Genomic DNA, 26,800 nt, shown 5'->3' with positions numbered 1-26,800 from the left:
GAAACAATTTCTTTTGTCCTCTAAAGTTTAAACTATTATCTTCTATTATATTGCTAAATGTCTTAGAGGAATGATGAACCATAGATGGAATTGTAATTTTATTTAAAGGGATTAAAAAGGATAGATAGAAAAAACAATGACTAATGTAAAGACAGCACATCCAAACTCACAAGAAAAAAACACCCATATTATAATGAATAGATTATTGCAGATCTTAGCAATAAAACCAGCAAGAATGAGATGATGAAATTCCATTATGTCAGAAACACTGAAATTCTCTGTTCCTTGGTCTTTCTACCAGAATCTCTCTTTACATCACTGAAACAACACTCTTAGGTAGTTTGCTTATTCACATAAAATGGGGAAAATACTAATTTATGATAGATAAAATCCAAGCCACTTTTAAATAATCCACATTTAGACATAAAAAGCTGTGCTTACAGTTAGCCATATAACATATCTTATAAAGACAAGAAGAGAGTATGCAAAAGCTGGAGTACATTTAATAAGGAACGTAAAAGGTAAAAAGTCAGAATTCAATTTTATGGGAATAGGCCAATGACCCACTAGCAATAGAAACAGTCTCTTAGGAAAAAAGGTGCTCTTTCTCTCTCTATGAATATAGTTTATTTGTTGAAATGCAGCTGAACAAACAAATATGTTAAAGTAAGGAAAAACTTATTAAATTGAGTGGCTAATGTGAAAAACACATGAAGCATCACACACAGCCCAATTTTGTTCAGGCTTCACCCAGATGGAGAGCTATAGGAATTGTGGTATAACAAGCTCAATTTTACTATAAATTTCTAAAATTCTGATACGGTAAGTTATATTTTATTATATATACTAGCATAACTAAGTTACAATTGGAAGAGAGCCTAAATTTTAGTTAAGATGTTGACCTACTTGGTCTCCCACCACATGTCATTTTCCCCCCATGTGCTGTTAGTATACTTCAGAGGCCTACGTCTTGAACTTGAAACTGCATTACTTTCTCAAAATCATCATTAATCAGCAATTCATGAGTTAAAAACTTACTAAAACTTCTCTGGACAATCTGGAAAAAAATAACTGAGTGATTCAAAATCTGAACTAAAATCTGTTTGTTTCTTACCTGCATATACCTAACTTTTCAAACAAATCCTCTTTTTCAGAGGATGACCCTGTGAAAATTTGAAAACAAGAGGTGTATTTCCAAAATGCTAGATCACAGGTACAAGCGCCAGCTAAGATGCACAGATAAAAGAGCACACAGATGCCTGAATTACTGTTAAGAGTGCTAGCGTCAGGACTGGAAGCAGTAGAGGTGGGTGGCACTGTGGCACTGAACTTAATACTGCTTCTGAGATCTGAGCGAGTATCTCTCCTGAGTGCTGCACTGTGCCAGGAAAATACACCATTTCAGTTAAAATAGGCTTCAGCTTTAGTAACAGTATGCCGAGTTGAATAGTTGAGACATATCCAAAGAAAGTTTTAGATAGATTTTAGAAAGCAATGGGATCTTATAATGGATGAGTGGTAGGGTCACAACAAACTGCAGGTTTCTCACCTCAAAATTCATCCTAATTAATTGAAGAAAGGATACATTTCCAGAAAAGTGAGTGAAAGATTGGGGGAAAATAGAAATTCCCAGCCAGGTTTTGTGATGACGTGTTTTTACTATGAGAAGGGGAATAATTAGGGCCAGGTTAAGAGACAACTAGAAGGAAAAAGACAAAACAAGTTTTGAGTGCGTTCTGAGGAATCCCTTAACTGGGTCCATGACCCAGACCCCTTGGATCCACACTTTCTGTGTGAGATTGTTCCTGTGTCACACTTCCCAGCTGTGGTACTTTCACCCCAAGGGCTGCCAGTGCAGCATCACAGCCACCCTTCTCTTCAGGGACCCCACACAGCAGGTGCAGCTGACAGGGTTCCCCGCCAGCTGCGTTTGGTATGTGAGTGTCTGGAACGGGAGAGAGGAGAAGCCACTGTGCTGTGCTAAACCTCACATTCATACAAATATCTTCAAAATCTGTCACGTGCTGAATCATGAATATGCGCTGCCATCATGCGACCTGACACGCAGTCTTAGAAAGAAAAGGCCAAAGGAAACAGGAGGCAGAATGACCCCCACTTCTGCCTTCAAACCCAGCTCACCGGGTTTTTCTTTTCTACTCGCTGCCACCATGTGCCCTCACCAGACAGGTGGGAGGAAGGAATCTTTGGTCCCCTCTGCTGCTGCTTACACAGAAACACAGTGAGTGTTTCTCCTCACCGCGGGTAAACTGTCATATGCACAATCCTCCAGGAAAGATAAGTCAGTCTATAAATGAAAATAACAATATGAGTTGGAAGGCCAGACTTCCCTGTCAGCTTCATCCATGCTAGTGCAAAACTAGCTGCTGAAGAGTTTCCCATTCTGCCTTTCACTGGCACCTTCCTGTGCAGGATGCATAAGATATATGAAAAGGGGAAAGGAGTGACAGTTGGTTTGGAAATTTATACAATCTCTGGTTTAGATCTGTTTAAAATCTTTTATTAGCTAGAAAAGTGCAAAGAGGCCCTGGCAGACGACAGAAAATTAATTATTTTGCATGCATTGTGTAACACTATTCATTAGTTTTACATGAGTGGTGAGAGGTCAGTCAAGAATAGAATCCTATTGTGTTAACCTTCAAAGAGCTTGCCATGTAATTGAATGCAGCAGGCATAGAATAAAGGAATTAAATATGCAGGCAGAATTAACACTAATGGTTTGCAAACATCACATTGCAAATATCTAAACTTCTTTGTCTAAATTCTTGGGTTGAGATCTTGGGGGGAGGTGATTATGTAAGCAACAAAAACAAAGGAAAGGAAGAATACTGAAGATATGTGCATAAAACACACGCAGAAAGGAGAAGCATAATGGGATCTGAATGCTATAGTGTATCCAACTTCTTGCGTATTAGCGCACAGATTTACAACATACGTTAAGCGCTAGCCTACATGTGCCTTTCTGCTATTGTTTTCTGCATAGGAAGTATGCCACATGTAGGGCCACATGAGAGATATTTTACCAAACATGATAAAGTTCTGACCATATATATTGCACAGCTAACTTTTGTTCTGCAGAATGATGAGAATACTGGGAGTCAGTAAATGGTATGATTTAAATTTGAAAATAGCTCCCCAGAATCTGCTGAATCCATTCAGAGCTAACTAGCAGAAGAACATCACCATTCAGCGTTCTGGGTCCATCTGTTGGCAATATCATGATGGAAACAGCTTTTTAAATGCTATTTTCAATAAGCTATCACACAACAGCTTGTTCCAACAATATTCCAATACCTTTCTGTTTGCTTGCCGCCTACTATAAAAAACAGCTTAGAGGGAAGAAGGCATTTCAGTACTATACTGATGTAAGGTGGGAGGGACAGAGAGACTACAGGAACAAGAAAAAAGGAGAAATAACTATAAAAACAGAAAAGGAGAAGAAGCTGTTATTTTAGACCCCCTGCAATCTAGATTTAAACCAGGATGTGGAACCCATACTACCGTAGTGTCAGAGGGATGGTCTGCAGCAGCTAGTCATCAGAATTTTTGTATATTGACAGTGTTGGCCACAGGAAACCAATGGCTCCTAGAGAGAAATGGCAGGTGCACCTAGTAATTACCTTTAATTCTGCAGGACCTTTTGAACTGCGTGCTCCAATGAGTACTGAAAGAAAGATCCACCTCTGTCACTGTAACACGCTCACTTGTGTGGCACCAAAGCAATCTGTTCTAATTCTTACCAAAATATAATATATCCATCGGCTTACTTCTCAAGTAAAATAAATGCCAGCAACATACTGATGATACAAAGCCTGCATCCACTAGCGTCAAAGTGGCTCAGTTGCAGAGATCAGCTCGGCAGTGAAGAACAGATGGCTGCATTTGAACCCAGTAATTGGCAGGAGAGCAATAGAAGTTCTTTTGGTTTACACCAAAAAAAGTTTCACAATTAGTCAATTCAGCATGTAGTTGTCACAGCTAGCTTTGACACACCTAATGTCACACCTTTTTAAGCGGGGAACTGGATAATCCCCTGAAGTATCTTCTGACCTATGTTATGCTATGATCCTAGGATTCTAAAATAAACTGATGCTGATTACCTCTATACTACTGAATCAAATTCTAAGACTTATTTATTTAAAATATTTCATTTTAAATGGCCACACTCCTTAAAGAATTAAAAGGAGCACTCAAGTCTTCCACTCGTTAAGCATCTTGTTTGCCAAACACTATTAGAAATACATATAGTTAGGAAGGATGAAAGTCAAGAAGCAATACTTTATGAGTAGGTAAACTAAAGAACATGTGAAACATTATGGGACCATGTAAATGGAGATACACAAAGGGGAAGGTAAAGCTGAAAAAGCAGCAGGGAATTAATACTGATAAAAGCAGAACACAAACTTGGAAAAAACCTAAGAGTTAATAAAAATACAAAGTATTACATTCATCATTAACGCTATAAGAAAAATGTGCTGATATCTCTCTGTACATTGTTAGGCTCTTTCAAAAAATATTCTTTCTTCTTCTGCTATCAAGATTGCTTCCTAAGTCCAGAAAACATTTTATCTTCTGTTTACCTGTCTTTGACCTATTCATATACGTACAGTGACAAATACCCTTAGAATAAATGCATCATAGTCTGCTTTTAAAATAAAAGCACAACTAAGAAGAGCATGCTTATGGTGATCACCTACCTGAGGACGTATAACTTTCACTATGTTTTTAAGTGCAGTGTCTGGTGATGGAGGAGAGCAGTCAGGTGTTGGGCCTGTAGAGCTGTTTCTATGGTTACCAGATCCCGGTGCGGTAATTGCTACCTGAGGTGCATTATCTGTGAATAAAAATAGCATTTATGTGAACTTACAAATACTTCATACATTTTAAAATAAAAAATTATTTTGAAAACAGAACGCTACTCAGAACACTATTTCAACTTACAAAAGCTGTTATAATTTAAGTGTATTTGGCAAGAAATACACTGTATATCTACACTTATTTTGTCAGATCATACATTCATTCTAAGTCAAGGCAGGATATAGCACTCTCTTAATACATAAATAAAATAAGGCACAAAGCAAACACAAGTATTTTACTTTTGTTACCCGGAATTACCGATTGTGAATCAATGTACTATCACTGTAACAGGGGTGACTTAAAAGGGAGCTTTCTAATGCAACTCATATCTACCCTGGAAAATTCTAACACATAAAACCCATTTCAATAAGTTATATAGACGCATACTCAACTTAAAGCATGCTAATATCCACCAGCAACAACTGGTTGGTGGTGGACACTGGACACTATATGCAACGTAATGGATCAGCAAGGATTAACTGCACAAAAACGTACTCAACTCTGATGAAATTTCCATCCTCCATCAAGCTCTGCACTGCAGTAGCTACCTTTCTAGCAGTATCTATCTCAGCTAGATAACCTACAGCTGGCTTAAAAATGTCTACATACCTGCAGGTACACGAGAAACTGCTGTTCAGACATATTTTGTGATGCTGTTACCATTTTATGGCAACGTGAAAGACCATCAAAGAGACTTAAAATTTCATTCTTACCTTCTCTAAATGTTCTTAACGCTGTTTGAACAATGTAGAGTAAAATAGTGAAAATCAGGTCAGAGGATAGAAGGGACTATGAAATAAGGCACAGCTTCCCAGCTGTGACTGTAATCAAGCACCAGAATGCCTTTGCAGGAGGCCAAAAGCTCCACATTACTTCATGTCTTTTGAATTGTATTATTAAATAAATGCTTTAGTTCAGATCCTGGGGAAAATGCAATTGCCTGTGCATGGTTATGGTTGTCTTTACAGTGTGGGTCACAAAGACATGTGCTCCATGTTCCTAAATGTGCTATAACACCTGCAGCTCTGCATTATGACAATGATTACATTCAAATCTCATGTCTGTGGGCCTCAACTAACAGCCCACAGAGCTCACAGAAGAAAGCCTATTTATTTGTAATTGAGGTAGATCTCCAATACGTGCTTTCGTTCTGTGGGCAAATCCACTCTAGAAAAACCCAAACTCCAAATAAACAAAAGCAGTTCCGGTGCTGTAAGATGGAGAATTTTTGCCTAACCAACTTCTGCAGGAGCACACATAAGCCCCTCCATCTACAAAAGTTGCAAATGCCTCCGTGAAAGCAATAAGAGAAGCTTCTCCCTCTCAGTACTACTGACCTGAAAGAATTCTTGGAAGTGTAACAGAGATATATCAAAGGGACGGAAATATCCATTTACATTAACGTAGCCAACATAGAACAAAGTGGAATAGTTGCAAGAATGTAAACTTCAGGGCCTTTCCAACTTAGATACTTTCATAGCAAGGATGTTTCTAAGAAATACTCCCTGCAGAAACACTACATATCTGGATGAGGTCTTGAAGTTTCTAGCAAAATACAGACCAAAACCTGTTCTTCTAAAGGAAATATCAGGCTGGAATGTTTCAGCAATACTGTTACACTTAATGAAAATGTACATGAAAGTTCAGGTGGCAGTTTGGTAGACATCCAAAACAGAGACATCCTGTAGATAACACCAGAAGTTAACTGACTTCTGACAGAGTGAACCCTCCCTGTCACAGAAACAGACAATTCGAACTTTGTTGAAAAGTATCTGATCAAAACTGACAGTCTTTTAGGTACGCAGTCTTAACACATGGAAGGGCTCTTCCTAAATCATTTACAGTGTGCACAGAAATCTTCCATCTGAATTAATTTCATTCAGAAAGTACACATGTGTGTTAACGTGCACAATCAAACAAATTCTAAGGCTTAGAAAGGAACAAGGTGAATCGTCATAATAACATCCCTGACACAGAAGAACTTGGATGGCATTCCAGAAAGCCTTAAGTCTCTCTTATGCTTTCCTGTCTGACCTGGGATCTAACTCCGAAACTCTCTACATGCAGCATGTGAACGAGTATCCTGTGATTTGACAGCCTAGCTCATCAAAATAGGGAGAGGGATTGACAAGAAGACACCCCATCAAGGCCTTGCCATACTCTTTGGAAATCTCATAGTGAGGATGAAGCTAAATATGAGTGTTAGGATGAAGCTAAATATGAGTGTTAGGAGCATCTTAACTGAGGTGAAAGTCTCGTCCTCTTTTGCTCCAGAATATGAAATATCATCTTTCACTCTGTGGACACACTCATCAATGGATAATTATCAACAAACCTCTCTGACTGAGGAACCGGAGACTTGCTTTGAAGGAGCCCTACACTGTGTTTGTGGAGACACCAAACAAGGGCCTGTTCTGCTGCCAGGACATGTGGTAATACAGGCACCACCTAGGAAGCTAAGAAATAACTTCTAGAGTGAGAAGTGTTCCACGCGAGTCTAGTTAAGTGTACTTAGTGCACTTCTTTACTTACTAGTGTGAGAAACAAACAGAATGATTGTCTCTGACAAACAGCTAAACCTATAAAGAACACAAACTCCCCAATACTACAGCAGTCCCTGAGTTTCTGTCACCATTCTTTTCCTGTGAAGCCTGTGTGGCTGTGCTTAAGCCCAGCTGCCCTTTAGCTGTTCAGCACATGAAAGCCTTGCAAGTGAAAGCAGCAAGTCTTGCAGATGCGGAAGTATCTCAAAGATGCATCACTCAACGCACAGATAGTTAGAAATACAGATTGGTGCTGATCGTAATGAATACAGCTTTCTGCCCACCATTTCATCTTGTTTCAAGGCCTTGGGAATAGCCACCTCAGCTTAATTTACTCACACTTTAAACATCAGAAGGGGTTAACAGAGGGGTCAAGTTATATGAGCAAGATTTTGGTTTTTCCACAGGAAAGAATTCTTGTGGACCCTGTTCAATGAGAGGTCACTGAAGACTGGGGTTTGCCCCTAGATACAGTGCCACCTGGGAGTGACATTCCTGGAATGAAAATTTGTTGGAAGACATTTATGAGGGGAGGCAGGGCTGTTATACGCCCCACTAGATAGGGCTGAGAACAACTTCTCCAGCTACAGTGGGTGCATACAGCTATAACCAGTTCAGGAATATACATAATAGGCAGCAATCTCCCCCAAAAAAAGAGTAGTTACAGTCTTTCCTTACAAGCAAAATAAAGTGGTAACACAAAAAAGGATCATGCTTTTAGAATCCAAAAATAAAGCTTTGCAAAAAAAATCCAAATCATTTTTGAAATAAACATCCCAGAAAAAAAATCCAACTGCTCAATATTTCATGCCTTCACTGCTTTCTCAAGGGAATGAAGTGTCTGACATGTAATGGTTTCTTGTAAACAATTTCTTTATTGTGGACAGCTGTTTATTTTCACAGTAGGATCTTTCCATTAGGCCACCAATAATGATTTACTACCTGGGTCTGCTCCATCAGAGAGAGAATATCACCATCAAATCAGTTCCTGCAACCAATTTGGGCAACTTCTCTGTTTATGTATACAGTACTCACAGTTTCATTAAGAATAGATCTGAATATATTTTCTTTTGTAATTAAATGATATAATAATTATGTTTTCATTTTCTTTTCTCTTTCTTTGGTAACAAAACTAAAGCAAACATTTTTTTTTTCCCTTTAGGTAACCATAATGGTAATACTCTAAGTTTCAGTGGAACATTTCATGGCAAAAAGAACTTGGAAACTTGAGAACCTACCAAATTCACCTGGAAAAATTAGCTCCCGTGCTGAGTTTCTGATAGGTGCTATAGATGGGGCCAACAGGGAAGTATTTATGTCTGTCATTCTTTTCTAGATCCTGGCTCAGATTGCAATAAACTAAGAGATGTTTGTCTACAAGTCAGATAACATCGGGCTCCTGGGATTATGTGGCTGTTAAAAATTACTGAACTGCAGCATGCTTTAACAATATTCCTTCCTGCCTCCATCATACACGAGAAAATGTCACAAGGATTATGTAACTGGAGCTTATTCTGATTCTTAAAAATGGTTACCGAGGACTTTCCATCCTCCATTTCTTTTGTTTCAGGGCAAAGGAAATAGAATAGGGTAGAATAAAGAAAATATACTATGTTATATCTTCTATGTCCAGAACAACCAGAATAATTTTTTTAAAGGTTAGATAAACTCAGGTTTTGGATTAACTGGACTCATCCAGTGTGGGCTATAAAAACAGCTATGCTAATTACATGATGGCAAGTCTTAATAATTTGCTTTGTTGGTTGATTGATTGGCTTAGCATACGAGGTTTTAAAGGACAGAAAGTGTTATGATCACATTTACCATTAACTATGTTATGGACATACGAAAAAAGATGGTGATCCTTAAATTTCTCACAGGATTAGACAGATTTCCACACCTCAAATCTTAAAATTCTATTTCATAGAATCATAGAATGGTTTGGGTTGGAAGGGACCTTAAAGATCATCTTGTTCCAGCCCCCCTGTCATGGGCAGGGACACCTCCCACTAGACCAGGCTGCTCAAAGCCCCTTGCAGTCTGGTCTTGAACACTTCCAGGGAAGGGGCATCCAACACCTCTCTGGGGAACCTGTTCCAGTGTCTCACCACCCTCATCGTAAAGAACTTCTTCCTAGTATCTAATCTAAATCTCCCCTCTTTCATTTTAAGTACTTTACCCCTCGTCCTGTCGCTACATTCCCTCATAAAGGGTCCATCCCCATCTCTCCTGTAGGCCCCCTTCAGCTACTGGAGGGCTGCTATAAGGTCTCCTCGGAGCCTTCTCTTCTCCAACTCTCTCAGCCTGCTCTCACAGCAGAGGTGCTCCAGCCCTCTGATCATCTTCGTGGCCCTCCTCCGCACTCGATCCAACATGTCCATGTCCTTGCTGTGCTGAGGACTCCAAAGCTGGACGCAGTACTCCAGGTGGGGTCTCATGAGAGCAGAGTAGAGGGGGAGAATCACCTCCCTCCACCTGCTGGCCATGTTTCTTTTGATGCAGCCCAGGACGCAGTTTCCTTTTTGGGCTGCGAGCTCAAATTGCTGGCTCATGTTGAGCTTCCCATCCACCGACACCCCCAAGTCCTTACTACTTTTCCCAATTTTTGAAGTATTTACAGACTCAGTATTTACAGCAATGGTCACACTAGTGCTTCATACAACTTGCCTGTGCTTATTAGTCTTTTTCTTATGTATCAAAAGACTGTAATTACAAATGATTACATCATTGCTTGGAAGTTGAGGGTCAGGTTGTTGCTACCATCATTTTAAAAAAATCTTTTTACTCTCGAGTCACACAAGCATTGTTTAAATTAGAGTTACACACTTTGATTAGGGACAGGTGGCTTCATTTTAGTTACACTAAAACTATTAGTATTGAATCAAGTCCAGAAATCCAGATGAGCTTTTTACTGGTCTATTCCAGTTATTCCATATTTCACCAACAGTTATTTCATACATCCTTACAGGAAAATGATAAAAAGAAATTGAATGGCATTGAACAAGAAGTAATTCACATCATTGCTTTTTTGAAATTCATGAATTTAAAAGTTTTAAGTCATTTAATATGGGAAATGTTTATTTTTTACAGCACCTTTTTATGAGAACATTAAGGGAGGAAGGAAGCAGGAAGACAAACACCGCAAAATCTATTTTTCACCACATTGTCATATATAATGCAATTGTGAAAAAAGATGCTTTTTGATCTTGGTGTTCAGCTTTATTTATTATCCAGTTCAATAATACTGAAACCTAATTAATATAAGCATACAATTATCTTGTTCATAAAAATGTTTAACTGTGAATGTAGACTAACCTCATGTCTCACACAAAAGAGAATTAACATCATAACCAATCCTTTCATAGGAAGAACAGTTGGTCTGCTATCACTGACATTATAAGTACTCAGTGATTCATTTGCAATGCAATCTTTCAGTACAAAAAGAATTCCTGAATAAAATGAAAACTACATTATGTAATGTGTTATATATGTCTATCTAACAGGACTGATTTTTGGAACCAAAATTCAGGGCCTAAAGTTAAACTTCTGTATTCATATGCTAGTAACTAAATTGCTTTCCAAAGAAATGGCATTAATTTGTTCTCAATGTCTTGAGCGATTCAGAAACGGATCTTCAGATTTGCAAGGTGGGTTTCTTGCAAATATAGCTACATTTCAGTGAGCATGCTAAACTCTTCTTTAAGTCAATGAAAGCCAATTAAAACAGTATTAGTTAGAATTTAGAATACATTCTGTATTTAGATATATTATACTGAAGAAATATTAGGTCAGAGGAACAAGCCCTAAACTTCATTGATTATACTAAAGTATTCCTTAGCTTTAAACAAAGTCTATATAGCTAGCTCAGACACTTCTATTGCAGACAAACAGGGCAAGATTCAACTGCCAAAGCATGGTTAGCTAATGCCATCTCAGTGGTCCAAGGGAATTCGAGGCACCTGCAAGATGGTGCAGGAACTGTGGAATTTCAACGCCCAAGCATTAGCTTGGGACACTCAAAAGCATTTCAAATGTCAGTGTTAACTCTTTCTAAGGCAGAGCAAGGAGAATCACCCCATTACACTAAAACATTCCCATAGACAGATTTCAGTGCAAGTCTTAAAACAATATATCTGAACATTTTCTATGAAACCAGCACTATGTAGGTTAAGTCCCTTCATCATGGGTTAATCCAGGCTGCTGGACTCCACCAGCAGTAAACTTACAAGGCAGGAGCCCATGCCAACAAGTACGAAGATACTAACAATGACCCATAACTGAGCAAAGTAGGTCACAAAACAGCAGGAATTGCCCTGATTTGATACAAAGCTACCACGTATAAGATTTCTTGGACAGCACACGTAACAAAAACGTGATGTCTCCTGTAAGTGGTGGACCCATTCCAAACATTCACTGAAATTTTATGCAGTAAATTAAGTCAAGCTGCAGTTCATACAGAAATCAAGGTAAAAATTAGAAAATCTCCTATTTTGTCAGGCAGATAACAAAAATGCACATGTTATATAGTTGCCCCAATTGAGAGACTAGGCAATTATCCACAGTATAGGACTCAGCTTTTAAAATTGTTCTAACTTGCCTGAATCCCCAGAGCAAATCTTCTCTCCTACATGACTATTCAACATGGCATAAATCTAGGAACTATAGACAAGGACAATCATGTATTTCAGGATTTCAAGGAATGAACATTACAAGAGACATTTCAAAAGAGCAGATGGAATACTGAATAATGGAATCAGTAGGTAGCTACACTGGATACATAGAGAGAACAGTTGGACTAAACTGTTTGAATTTGCTCTTTTGAATTTGTTTTGTTTCCCACACACTTAAACCTGAATAACCATTGTTCCGAGTAGGACTGTAAATATATATCTGCAACTGTCTTGTTGAAAGCACTTGAAGCTGTAACTGGCCCAATCTTGGATGTAGCAGCTATTTCAGGATTGTGTTTGGAATTAATTACCAGTGAAGTGCATTCCAGTGGCAGCAGGGGGTCTGTTTAGTTGTTTCTGCATCATCCGCAAGAGTTGGGTATGACTATTATCAACTTTTTATTTCCTCTAATCACCCACCTGCACAAATAGACTTTGGAACTGCTTCAAGCTTGCATAACCCTTGTAATACCATGCAACTGTCTGGAAAAACATCTCTCATTAAGTGCTAATGAGAGATGATGGGTGATTTCCACCATTTCCTGAGTAACCTTTTGAGACTGCCTCTGCAAGCTGTTGATGTCTAATTGAACATTCAAAAACAATACCATATAGTTGGGGTTTTTTTTTGTGAAATGGGGTTTTTGTTGGCTTTTCCATTTTTAAAAGGTTTGTAGTGAAATGACTGCACTTGCCTATGACAGATATTTCATAGATTTCTACATTTGGCTTGTCTCAACATGTAGTCATCATGTTTCTGGGAGTTCAAAGAAAAGCACGGGGTGTAGTTAACAGGTGCCAAAATATTTTTGTTTATTTATTTCAGTCATTCACTAAAAACAGGAATGCCTAGTAGTCTTATAAAACAAAACAGCCTCCAAAAAAAATTATACACATTGGGGGTGTTTGTGCTTATTTTTAAATTTAACTCATCAGTGAGAGACCACTGAATGCTATCATATGCATGCCTTCGTATTTCACAAGGTCTCTCCTGTAATCCATAGAGAATAACCAAACTGCTGTGCAGAGACAGTATTCTACTATTGCAAACGCAATAGATTATTAGGCTGCATTTTCAAATTATCTCAGAATATAAACTGCAAAAGGTGATGAGACTAAGTGCTCTCAAGCCATTTAAATAATACTGATGATAGCCATACTCCCTGGGGATCAAACACAGAATTCAAGGAATCTTAAAAATCTCTGCTGTTAATTTTAAAAGCAATATGGAAACATCCGTACCAGAGTAGACCAGCTATCTTGTCCAATAAGTTTCCCTGATAATGTCCAAATGATTTGAGAAAGATAAAGGAAATACTGTGGATAATTTTGGAACAACACAATCCAGTTTCCAACCATTAACAGCTAATTTGTGGCACTACAGCACTAGAGCTTTTAGTAACTAAAATTAAATCACTTGATTGTATTTTTTAATTTCCAAAACCTCTTTTTTGATAATTAACGCCCCAAAACTATTTTGCTATATATTGCTTTACATATTTTTAGTCATACTTAGCATTTTCTTCTGAAAAATACTCAAATTCTACCCATTTTATTAATATTCCCGCATTAATTTATTTTCTATCTGCTGAAATTTAGATGAAATTATGTTATAACAGTATTATGTATTTATGCGTTATTAACCTTACCTTCTGACTGACAAAGTGGGATTTACCTAACTTCTGCTCTGAGTGGTCAGAATCTTCTATACACTTCAGCATATTTCATTTAGTCACTATCGAAGTGTGCAGCTTGCCTCAGCGGTTTTCTCTTCTTGTTTCGGTTTTAGATTCTCTAAGATCCACAAGCTAGCTTTGCGGATTTCTTAAAATTCTTCCTATTAAATGTTCCAAATAATGCAACCTGCTACATTTCTTATAGGGACCACAGATACCGAGTTTGGATAGATTCTTGGAATTTTTGAGAGCCGCAGTTAACTATCTAAAGGAATGATAAAGACTGCACAAAACTTTACATATATTAAAGAGGTATGCTATTTGTATTTGTTATTGATAGCAAATGAATAAATCAAAATTTCTAGACCATGCAGTTTTGGCCCATTTGTTGGACATAGAGCCAAATCAGTATATTCAGACAAGAAGGAATATTCCAACACAGTGAGGCAGAAAAAAAGTTGCTGATCCCATCCAACCACTAATATCAAAAGAGAGATCATAATTAAGTGAAAGTATGCTTTTTTTGCCGAGTTTTATGGCTTAGAACTATTCAGCGTTCCTTAACTTAAACTCTTAAACTTCAATAAAGAATTACAATTAAATTACACTGGAATACAGGTAAGAATTTAGCCAAAACAAAAAGGCAGGATTCACAGAATTCCCATCACTCTTACCACCAACAACTTCATATTGCAAATATCATTATTCCATTAGAATATGAGTCACAAATTTATTCCACATTGTGTTTATCAGGCTGATATCTAGCAGCTGGACAATAATTTATAAAACGTGTTGCTTTTTGTTTGCAAGGGCTTCGCAAGGCATTTAACACTTTTCGTAAATTTATCACTGGCAAATCCCTGTTTAAGTTATTACAGGTTGGATGACAAAAACTCTGAAAGACAACCTACATAACTGTACTTTCGGCAAATTCTACTTACACAATATTCACAGAAAGTTTTTATATTTTTTCATCATGATGTAAGACAGAAATGGATGTCAAAATAATGGAAATGTTCTTGGAGAAAAATTTAGTTTCAATCCTAGCACTACTGGCAAGAAACTGGTTTTAATTGTGCTATATTATTTAAGTATCTTCCAGCAGTGAGGGAATGATATCTGAAAGGAAAAGGACATGGAGTGAACAGCTGGAGCTAGAGTGGAAAGAATATTTTTACTAGCAGCTGTTTTTAATATCCTCATCCAGAACAGATACTACTGCGTGCTATGATACTTTAGAAAGATATTACAGAAAGAACATAGAAAGATTAATACACCCTGCCCTAGATCAAAAAATACGAGGTGGTCCTTCTGAAGACTTTTCTTGCTTTCTGAAAACAATAAAGCAACAGAGTGTGAAAATATTCTGTCGTATCGGTTCTTCCAAATCTGCAGTATTTAAAGGCATATCAGAAAAGAAAAAAAGAAAAGACTAGTTTGATATCCTGTCGCAGTAGAAAATTATTCTATCATTAGCTGCTAGTAAGGATATGCTGCATCTATATGTTTGTTGATTGGCAATACAAACCCACTGCCATCCTATTTTGACATATAGTAAAATCCCACATCTCTTGCACAGTTCAAATTTCCTTTCGAGGTGGCACAAAAATGAAAATGGTATAAAAAGAACAAAAATGAAATCTCTGTAAAGTAATAGAAGGAAACTTTTTGGCAGCAAGCTACATACTGCCATCAGGACTAGCAGATGCAGAAAGGGAGACAGAAGCAGAGAAAATGGAAGTAAAAGAGTGTTTTTTATTTAACTTAAAATAGAACAGGAGGGGAAAATCTTTTTTTTTACAGGATGCAACACTGATTACCTTCACTAGGAATCAATGTTTTTGTATTTTTAATCATCTCTGATACTGAATAAAACAAATAAATCTGTTCATTACATACAAAAATGGTTTATTTTAGCAATTGCTTAATATTTTCACAAATATTTTGATTTTAACAAAATTTAGCAAGCTATGCCAAGATTTCTGCTTTCCAAACGTACTAAAGTTAATAGAAAAGTGAGTTCTCAGTAGAACACAATTAAAGGTATTGAAACATTAAATACAATAACTTAAATTTTTCTCAAAATTACCACATTTAAGTTTTTACTTACTGGAGAAGTAAAGACAGTAGAAATAGGATAAGATTTTTTTATCCTAAAAGATAAAAAAAATTAAAAAAAAATGATCTGATTCAGGTAAATGCTGAAATAAAATTATTAGTATGCATATTCAGTTGATTTTGATATAAGCTAAATCATAGACAAATTTTCATGCAGCCAGTCACAAAAAAAACCCCAAATCTCTCCTAAACACTATCAGCTAGAAGGATCAGCAAAACTTTTTCAGTTTGTTTGGCAGTGGGTAGCTGGGTCTATTAGAACTGTAGAAAAGAGAGCAAGGTTACTAACTGCATTCTTATCAAAGCCAGTTGACGCTTCACTACAGTATTTGAAAAAGCACAGTAAGTGTGTGGCAGTAGATGATCCACACAGAGAAGAAACGATGGAAAGCAGGGAGAGGGGAGCAGGTAGAGCTATGATCCAGAGGCCTCAGGATCTGCCTGTGAGCAGAGCCATCAAATCAACGTATAAATGCAGTGTATAGCTGGTTGTCAGTCTTTCAACGAGTTATTTTCAACGTATAATCCAAACTGATTTTCTTGGGGAAATGTATCATTTGTAGGATATTTTCACTAGAAATAATTCTTGGAGCAGGATAGAAGTCCTGGTATTTGCAAGAAAGACTAATGGGGGAAAAAAGACAAAGACTGCAGGGCAGGTATCTCACAAAGCTGATCTTTTGATCATTTAGTTCATGGGTTCTGCTGCAGCTCAACCCTATTCTGACAGAACAGTGCAGGGATTGAGTTCGTATTTCTTAGTCTGACATGGAACTAGGATGCAGATAGGATGTGAAACATGGGCCCAGCACTGAATAGCATTCTCACGTCCTGTAATACAGGTATAGTCAGTCACACTCATGTTATAGCCTGGTATTTAAGGTTCTCAACTTGATCCCTCACATCCCAGATAAAAGCCCTGATATAGGACATAAAAATAGGAGGGATTGCCCAAGTCATCAAAGCTAATACCTAAATCGAAGGCAATCACACAGTAATAACTGTGCTACAAGGCACCTGTAGACTAAACATCTATTTACCATCTTCAGCAAGTCAAAAAAACCTCCCTAATTAACTGTATTAAACTTGCAACCTTTAATACAAAATATCCAAAAAACCTGAAAAACTACACAAGGAGCAGGAGAGATCAGGAGCATTGTTAATGTCATAACTTTCTGGAACAGCTGAGAATGTCTAGATGATCCTAGGATATGTATATTGCAGTGTCCAATGATTAATCATTCAGAGTCAAGCAGCTTTATCATCTGAAATTGAGAGACCAAATAGTGGAGAAATTCATCTTCCACAAAAGACAGCCAAGTTCCTTGTGATTCAAGACATACCTATATTGCCTTTCCAGTGTTTCTGCAAACGAGTTTAGCTTTTTTTATAGTACTCTATTGCATTATAGACATAAGCCAAGCTAAGCACTAACTCTTGAGCACTGGATCAGACATAAGCCAAGTGAAGCACTAACTCTTGAGCACTGGACCTCCCAAGTTTTAGGACTCAGTTTCATCTTAATGCAAAATAGCACAATATGCAAAATCTTGAGTATAACAGAATAGAAAGTATGAAGTCAAGACAACTGGTTCCTCCTGACTTCTAACATGGAGTAAGATTCAACCTGAAAAGCTTTGTAGAAGATTCAATTTAAGGTTTGTAGAAAATTCACAGGTGCACCAGGAGACATATAATATTAACTAAATGCCTACTGAAGACTTCCATGCAGTGCTATACCCATTACACACGCTTATATTCCTCTAGAACTTACCAGATGCACGTAAAATGTAAACAAATTAATGGTAAGATGAAGTTTTACTACTACCACTGATAGTAGCAATTTGACGGGTTTTATAGCAATATTATTCCTCATATATCTAGTAAATTATTGCCACTTATAAAAGGTACTATCACTTACATCTGCTCAATTATAGAACAATCTCAGCAGCATTTTGAAGTGTAGGATTACTTACTAGAATGGAATATGTTCTCTGTGGTCTATGTATATTTCATCCCTGTCTCAAAAGTACTTTCAAAGGATGGTGCAACTAATAGTAATTTAACAAAGAAAAACCCAAAGCCTGCTAAACAATATTTGCATATGGGCTTTAAAACGCAAAATACCTCGAAATAATTATGCTCCTTTGAATTATTGTCTTGATTTGAAAAAGGGGTTTTGTCTGACAGCATGCAGTCAAGTGTATAATGAGATCATTCTAGATGGTAATCACACCGGGATGCATGAAACTGAGTATTGGTCAGAATGCACGCACTTTGATGAGCACTCATTTGCAAAAATTGCCCAAAACTCCTGTGAAAGCTCATTTTTTTCAACTGTACTTTGATGAATAATAATAAAAAAAAGTAATTAATCATCAGAAAATGTTTAGTGTATGTCAAGCAGCAGCCTTTTTCTCTCATTTTGCAGAGAAAATGTAAGCTAGTGCTTTGGAAAGTGGAATTAATTTAACAATATAAACATATTTACTGGAACATACTGGATGGGTGGAGATCTGCATGTATTTTGATAACGAACTGGTCACATGGTATCAGTCATTCCCATGTGCTTTAACTTCAGAAATGACAGAGTATTTTTAAGAATAACATTTCATTGTTAAGGATGTTATCAGAGATGTTATCCAGAGGAGCACATGATGGGGAGCAATTATCTTAATTATATACTAAAAACCTCTTAGAGGGATGGTAAGGTTGTAAAGGAAAGTACATTAGAGCTGTGATATGTAAGAATTGACGTGGCTTGTGCAACCTCAATTCAGCCTCCTGTGCATATGCCTCCTGAAGTCTTTAATTATGATTATAATGCTGTTCCTCCACAAGACCTCTGCTGCATCAAGGACATAAAGGAGTGGGGGAAATGGACAACGGAACAAACCAAATCATGGCACACCACTCTAAAAATGTGGCAGGAGAAATAATATTATAAAAGAATAGAGATGTGAAATATTTTCCCTAAATATCAAACAGAAACTCATATGAAAATATCCAAAGGGAATGTTAAGTGAGAGTTACTAAAGCTAGAAATTTTCAATTAACAGATCTATCTAATTTGTATCCAAGAGTTTAAAACGATCCAGCAAGAAGCCATCTCAACAACTGGTGCTGTTTCTTAATAGCACATGGAATATTGATAAGATTTGAGAAGACTAAAAGGAAGCTAATGGAGTAACCTTAGTAGTTATAGGCTTTCAGCCAGATCTCAGGAATAATGGAATAGCTGGTATGGGTCACCATTAATAATCAATGAAAGGGGCATAGGTCATGCAAATTAGCCTGGCTTCAGAGAAACTGGATCTTATTAGTTAACCTGGTTTTTAAATTAAACTATAAGTTTGTTTAATAGAAGTAAATAATTTGACATTCACTTTTAAAATACATTTGGGTTAATATTACATATGGATTATTAGTATTTATTAAAGTGTTTGCAACTGAGGTAATTTTAAAAAGTTAATAATGAATGGTTCCAGATGTATGCGCATGAGAAGTATCCACTGTATGTATCATTCACTTGCTCTTTGCAGACTACCCAAATGAAAAAAAACGTAACAGTTTTACCCGTCTTTATCCTAAAAATACCATTGGGAGTGGGAGGAGAACCAAAAAACCTGTATAAACTTTGTTTCTCTTAATGCTCTGTTAGGATTCTGAAAGGTCCCAGTTAAATGGGCAAGAATCACTCAAGAAAGTAAGACACTAGAAACAGCAATCGCTGAATGCTTCTACTGCCTGCTTCTCAGTTTGTGATACTGAAATTACCTTTTTGCTTTGCTGGATAAATTCTGCTTTTGGCAAAAGGCAAGAAGTGAAATGAAACAAAAAAGAAGGACTTTTTTTATTCCCAACGCAGCAAAGAATCCATTTTTAACATAGTGCTTTCCAGTTAGAGTCTGCCACTCAAGTGATGGCAAAATTTGAGGATTTCAATTTTCTAGTTATTGTTTTATACAAGAATTTTATGATAACAGAAGTTTTTCAAAATACAGAATTGCTCTGTTGAAAATATAGAATAACTAAGGGAACAGCCGTGTTAGGGGAACCTATGCCTTTACCTCACATTGCCCAGGACCGCTTAGAGTGGTAGCAGAAAGTGGATGAACTATTATTGAAGTCTTTTATCATTCATCTTCTCTCATTTATCCATTTGTTCTGTTATTACATTTATAAGTTGAGTCACACCCTAATGAAAACGGTGCTTATTTTGCACCACAGGAGTTAAATTTTATTTTTTATCTCCCTTTGTAACTTCTGTCAAAAAGGATAATTCCTACATTGCACAAGGAACTGAAACAATAAAGAGTGGATATATTTTCTTCTTTAAACATTAGATAGGGGATATATGCACTGTTGGTATAAATCTACTGACAGCAGGTTACAGCCATATCAAGAAAAAAAATGGAACAGGACCTGTATACAGAAAGTGTATATGGATCACCTGCATCTGTTTCTTAGGTGATACGAGAAAGCTGGCTTCTCTGAACTACATAGGAACGGACTTCACTGTAGAAAAAATTTTCAAGCTGTCTCATCCACCTTCTGACACCTACCCAAAGATAATTAAAATGGGTCATAGCTTTCACATGCTGTCAGAATGTGATTTTAGGGAGGTAGCTAACTAGGCAGAAACCAGACGCACACCGCACTGACCCATCTACTGCCACTTCCAACTATGTCATAATAAATTAAAAGGTATCCTCTCCTGATTTCAGACAAAATCAGAAAAAAAAGGGAAATATTCTCACAGACGTTACCTCATTTTTCATCTTATACTAGAAGACACACATTTTTCCTGATCTCATATCAGTACTTAATTGACTGATTTCTAATTTTAATAAAGAATCTTCTTTTGGAAGAAGATACACACGGTGAAAATCTAACCCAACCAAAATCAACGGCAAAACACGCCCTAACATCAGCGAGGTTAGGAATATATGCCAGCCACTGAGACTCAGAGCATTTGAAGACCTACTGGTCAAAATCAGTAGGCTGATAACACCTGTCAGCAAAAGAGTAATCAACATAGGACCAGAAACACAGGTGAACTGCGCTCCTCTAAGAGATATAGTACTAAAAAAGCTAATATAAAGCATCCTAATTGTACTCCAAGAACTATGATAATAACATCAGAAATACAGAAATGGGTATGAAAATGTCATTATGATAAAACAGAACTCCCAAGCTGCCTGTATTTTGGGGATTTGTGCTTAGAGAAAATAAAAAGAACTATGAAATGCCAGAAGATACTTGAAAAAAGAAAATAAATTATAAATTTATAATTCATACTATAGGAACAACTACATCAACAAACATTCTCCAGGCATAATTTTCAGAAATCTTTTCTTTTACAGTTTTGAAAGGTGCTCAAAACAAGTACTAGCTGTACTGAAGAAAAAACAACAAAATGCATGATAGAAGAGCTATTGTATATTTTATTCTCCCATCAGCACTCCCTTCACCTTTATTAGAATGCCACGTGAATTAAAAATTCCAAACTGCAAACATATGCTACTGCATTAGATAAAATTGCTTCTGATAAGAAGTGTGCACTCTATACTGTGGCAGTCGGAATGACAAATATGAAATGCGTCATCACTGAAACTCAGTCAGAAGGTCAGTTTGGTTTCCTATACACTGTGTTCTGGCAAATATTTTTATTCTTGAAGCTCTGAATGTGATCTTTACATCTTTATAAATTAACCTGTTAAAACAAGTAAATTGAGAAATACTGTACCATAGTCAAATTCTCTCCATATGGCTCAGACACAGGTTAAAGGAAGGCAAGAAGAGAAGAGAAAAAGTATATCTAGGTCTTACAACTAAGGCTGGGCATTGTATTTCACTATAAGCTATTGACTGAAAAATACAACTGAAAATTGTTCGATAATTTTCAGTTTAGTTTTAAAGTAAATGTCACTAAAAAGCAGGTAAAGAAACAGCAAAACAAAAAAAATGTTTCCAGCTGTATTAAATATAACATTTAATTAAAAAAATATATCTGGTTTTTGGTTCAACCACTTCAGGTCTTCTTATAATCCTTATAACTTTATTCTCCTCTTCTTACACAGAAAAAGGGAAGGATGTTAGGGCACAGTATGTAGATAATATAATACCGATTTCTATAGAGGCCAATACCTTAAACAGATGCATACATACAGAAGTAAGACAAAATATCTTGAACATACTGTGATACAGAATACACACATTTGGAAGACCTATATGCAACACTTTACCACCCTTTGGAGTCCTCTAGCCACCATGACAAGGCAGTACATATAGACATGCACAAGGGCAATAAGAGATTTTCAGAATCATTCAGGGGCTGCCCAGAATTGCTTCTTGCAGAGTTGCTGGAGAGCTCTGACTTAGCCAAAGAGAGTATGTCAGGGTTCCACTGTTTTGACTTCACTTGGCCATGAATACACTGAGGTTGGAAATGAGAAGCTTCTTAATCACTGGCACAGGACTCAGTGGTTCTGAAACTATTCAGAGTAACAGGCACAAAACCCCAGCTGCTTTTAAGATATATCTTGAGACCTTTATTAAAGAAACAACACAAAGGCTAGAACCTGTTTTCTCCCTTTAAGAGGAGTATCCTCATCATATCAGGGCACTGCGAGGCTTTTGCTCATTCTTCTTACGGCCTATGAATCTTTTTCTGTGCTAGAGGTAAAGGGGGATTAGACGGTATAAAACACCCTGAGAACTGGGAAACTTTACTTAATAATGGGAGCATTTCCCTAAGGCCAAAATTACTTTGAAGGGAAACCACTTACTGCCTAAGAAAGACTTCAGCTATTAGGTTGTTATGGAAACCCAAGCCTCTTTTGTCAGTTACCTACTCCACCAAACCGATGCATGGCTAATATTATGATACACACCTATGCTTTATGTTCCTTATTGACAAGCGCTGAGTGGCTCTTCACTTCTTACTCAACATACAGACAAATTATACTCTTTGGAGATACTGTCTCCTTGAGTGACAGATGGAAGAATAAGGGACATTAATTATCATTCATACATCACATCAGGCCCTGAGGCATTAATAAGTTCTAATGGCCCTGACCAGCCTTTTGAGGTTCTCCATCCACATCCCACTTCCTTGAGACACCGTTTCATCTGTCTGGGGCCTTTAGTTCCTCCTGAGCTATGCTGAAGGAGTGCCTGTCTCATGCTTAAGCCTGTGCCCTGTGCATCCAGACCCCAACTCATGGGCTGACTTCCCAGCTTGACCTTGGACCTGGTCTTGTCATTATGACGCTTCCTGGCCATCACTGGACCTGATCCTGACCTGCATATTGACTTTCTAGCTTGACTTTAGATCTACCTCATCTGCACAAACTTGCATGATGATCTGGGCTCTTGGTGAACCTGGCCATGATCTCTAGGTCTGCCCTGCTCACAGGTGGTGAGATAGGGCCCTGACTAGCGAGGCCCTTGCCCTGTAAGCTGTTGTAGTCCCCTTCACTCCTGCCTCGCCAATTCCTGAAGGAGCAGCTGGCCCTTGCTGCTCCCTGACACATCAGGCCTGAGACTTAGTGCTTAAGAAACTCAGCACTCATAGCAGGTAGGGAATATCTCTGATCTTGAATATGCACCACAATACCAAACACTTCCATGGACAATCAGTTGCTTCAGGAACACTGCTGTCAAATTAGGCTAAATTTATACACTTCAGCTATTTTCAGATGGTTCTAGACCTACTGTTATATATTGCAGTTACTCTGCTTGATAAGAGACTCCCTCCTTCGTTATGTTCTTCTCTCTGCACAGCTAAGATGATCTTTCTCAATCGCTGAAAGTATTTAATCCTGAGGAATTAGACTGTAGGTCATGTGTTTAAGTGCACTATATCCTGCTATCTCTGGTTTAAAAGGCATGCTTAAATGAAATACAGCTCTACTAGCAGTCCTTCTGTTTGAAGCAATTTGGGTGACTGGACTTCAGAAAGGTTAGTGCATGATCCTTCAGATCAATTACAGTTTCAAAATGAGGAAGCATGGGTGACTAAGGCTAGCCTCTTGAATTTCCACTCATCCAGGCAATTTTGTATATCTGGCAGTGTGATGGTTCCTTCTTGTGGCCACTTTGCACTGCTTTGCTTATAGCTAGAAAATAACTGCACAGAAGTGAAGGTATAAATACATTAAACAAGAAAAGATGCGTTTGTTACCGTAGTCTCAACCTGGAGAATTGAAACATCCAAATATTCATGATAGGTGCTGTGAAGATTTGTTACTAAAATCGATCAGAAACTAATGACCCGAAAAATAGCACTTTATTTACCAAGCCAAGTATTTAATGGTTCTGGAACCTATGTAGAAGATTCATATTTTAATTTTGATAAAAATGTTATCACAGCTAGGCTATTTTTCAAGTTCAGGTTTCTAAAGAACTGTCTCCTTGATATCTGCATGAGACTGCTGACACAGTGTTATACAGTAGACATACGAATGCAAGCAGAGGTGAGCTGACACTCTGGCTACAAATTTTCAGGTTTATTTTCACTGTAAGGACAGGAGAGGAATGCCAGGCTGAGAAAGTAAAAAAACCCTAATGTTGCAGTAGATAGGCCACTTTGGGGACAGTTTGATATGTTGTAATAATTCCGTGACAAACATTTTCTGTTAGTTTCCCTGCTGTGATTAGGAGGCTATAAGAAAAATGTATCATTAATTACAGATTTATTATCTTGCATGGCCCTCCTTACAAGTTACTGGCATTTAAGTGCAAACTGAGTAATTTTTCTGAATGACAAAAACATCATGACTGACAATAGCAAGATTTCTCCAAAGTACATTTATCTGGGTAGATGACCAGAACAGCTGCTAAGATATCTCTTCCTTTATGTTTCAACTCCTTGCCTTGTGTTTGCCTGCTACAGGCTAGTGGCAATACAACACATATCTAAGGACATTTTTATCCCCTTGACAGAAGCCGTATCTTAGATGTAAGTAGGTGGAGTAGTTGTACCAGAGCTATCTTTAAAATTGCTGACTTGGGAATTGCTGACTGTGTGGTGGCTGAGAGCTCATCATAAGTGAAGCCCCTAAGTATTTACCTTATTTCTCAGCTGGATTTTGCAGCCCACAGAGTTCCGCATTGCTACAGCTGAGCTGTTTCCAGAGTTGAAGATGGCTCACTAAGGTTTCCTTGACCTGCAGCCACCGTAAAGTAACATAACTGGAAAAAATAGGTCCTTGAACAAGAACTCCCTTAACCAGGGATGATTTTCATGCAGTTTACAGACAGCAATGTCTCTTCCTGTTATTGAGATGCTGTATTAAAACCTTTATTAATCTACATGGAAAGATCAACTTTGCCAAAGAAGCATTTTTTTTTTTCACCAAGATATTAATGAAAAACAGAATTTGAAAAAACCTCTATAATTCCTAACGATACTCAATGAGACCTAAAAATATTTTAAGTAGTAGTAGTGTTGATCATTCACTATTATTAAAAATTTAGCACATAGACTGCCACCTAGTCTCACTCCTAGGGAGTTCTGCAGTAGAAACTCTAGAGGCAGACTGAAAGACATAAGATCTCCTTATTGGTCATGCACATACACTTAACAACAATGAAAAAAATGTATTTATTAACATTTCTTCTGTAATGTAGCTCAGATTTCATTCAATATTTCTGATAAATAAAAGTGTATGACATTATGAGGTGCAATGATGGAGTATGTATGGTACAAAATGCCCAAGCTACCAAGGATGCAATTTGTCTGTAAGGATCTTCAACAGCCCAGGCCCAAATGCAGCATGGTGCTGCATCTAAATTTCTGCTACCAGTATTCTAGACACTAGATAATGGACCAAAACCACACTAACTTCATAAAGATACTTGACAATGCCTATTTTAGCATTAGAATTATCCAGTGCCTTGAGCTTTAGCCATTTATTAAAACTTTACACCTTTTCCAACATGATTTGCTGCTATAGGTCACAAAATTTAATTATATCCTTAAGATCAAATAGGGCAATACTAATGTGTGTCTTATGAACGAATAAAATCTTATGGTTATTTTTCAAGGTTAAATATGTCATGTGATTTCTTTTTTTAACGGAAGGGCAGTCTAAAAATTAAAATGACTAGTAGAAATGTCTAGTTTAAGGAATGAGGATACTGTTCTGGAATAGCCCAACAGAAAGATTAGGAAGATTGATTCATGAATCGATTCATTTATGAAATTAATTTTATGAGATTGATTTATGAAATTTTAAGTCCAAATTTATATTTTACTCAGCAGAAAATTTGTCTCAAAGAGTGCAATATTTCAGAAAATTCCTATCAAGTATTAGCTGTTAGTTTAACAGCAGAGATACTGAGACAGAAATGGTAACACTCTGCCAACCTTGTCCTATCAATCTACTGCAGAAACAAAGAACAGCTTAACTTGAACTCAAGCACACACGCAGTCTTTTTTACTTAGATCAGTCCTAATTAGAAGCTACTGTTTTAACTGCCAGCATGAACGAGTAATGTAACTGTTTTTCCTATATAAACCTAATTTCCAACAAACAGACATAAAACTCACACAGCATAGGATTTCAGAAGTGGAAGTAAAAAACTTTATGACTGCTTTTATTTTCTTTCTGTTCAGTTTTTCTCCCTATATCTAACAATCCTTTACCATTTGGTGCATGGAGTTCTCATCCTTTGCTATTCCCTACCAGCTCAAGAATAAGATTCGGGAAATTAAAAATAGTATGGAGAACTACAGAGCAGTCTGTTTTTTCCCCAGTAGATCAGAGAATGATGTCTGACGAGGTGACCATTCCCAACCTGTTAGTTTACTGGCAGGGCAGATAATAGCTACATGCAGCTCTAAAGCTTGAAAGGCCAGCCAGAATGACCTTTCCTCCCAATATAGGAAAGGAGAATTTTCAATCAGAGT

General features: G+C 37.3%; 1 protein-coding gene across 1 annotated transcript in view; it reads right to left on the bottom strand.

Annotated features, from left to right (window-relative positions):
* Window positions 1–26,800, bottom strand: part of ANKS1B (ankyrin repeat and sterile alpha motif domain containing 1B) — a 449,659-nt gene that overhangs the window by 283,909 nt on the left and 138,950 nt on the right. The window contains exon 11 of the mRNA XM_054199351.1: window positions 4,716–4,852. Within this exon, the coding sequence (XP_054055326.1) occupies window positions 4,716–4,852 (137 nt within the window). The remainder of the gene's footprint in view (window positions 1–4,715; window positions 4,853–26,800) is intronic.

This window comes from Rissa tridactyla, chromosome 1 (assembly GCF_028500815.1).
Source record: "Rissa tridactyla isolate bRisTri1 chromosome 1, bRisTri1.patW.cur.20221130, whole genome shotgun sequence".
NCBI lineage: Eukaryota > Metazoa > Chordata > Aves > Charadriiformes > Laridae > Rissa > Rissa tridactyla.
The sequence above is the reverse complement of the archived record's forward strand: the minus strand, read 5'-3'. Positions and strand labels throughout refer to the sequence as shown.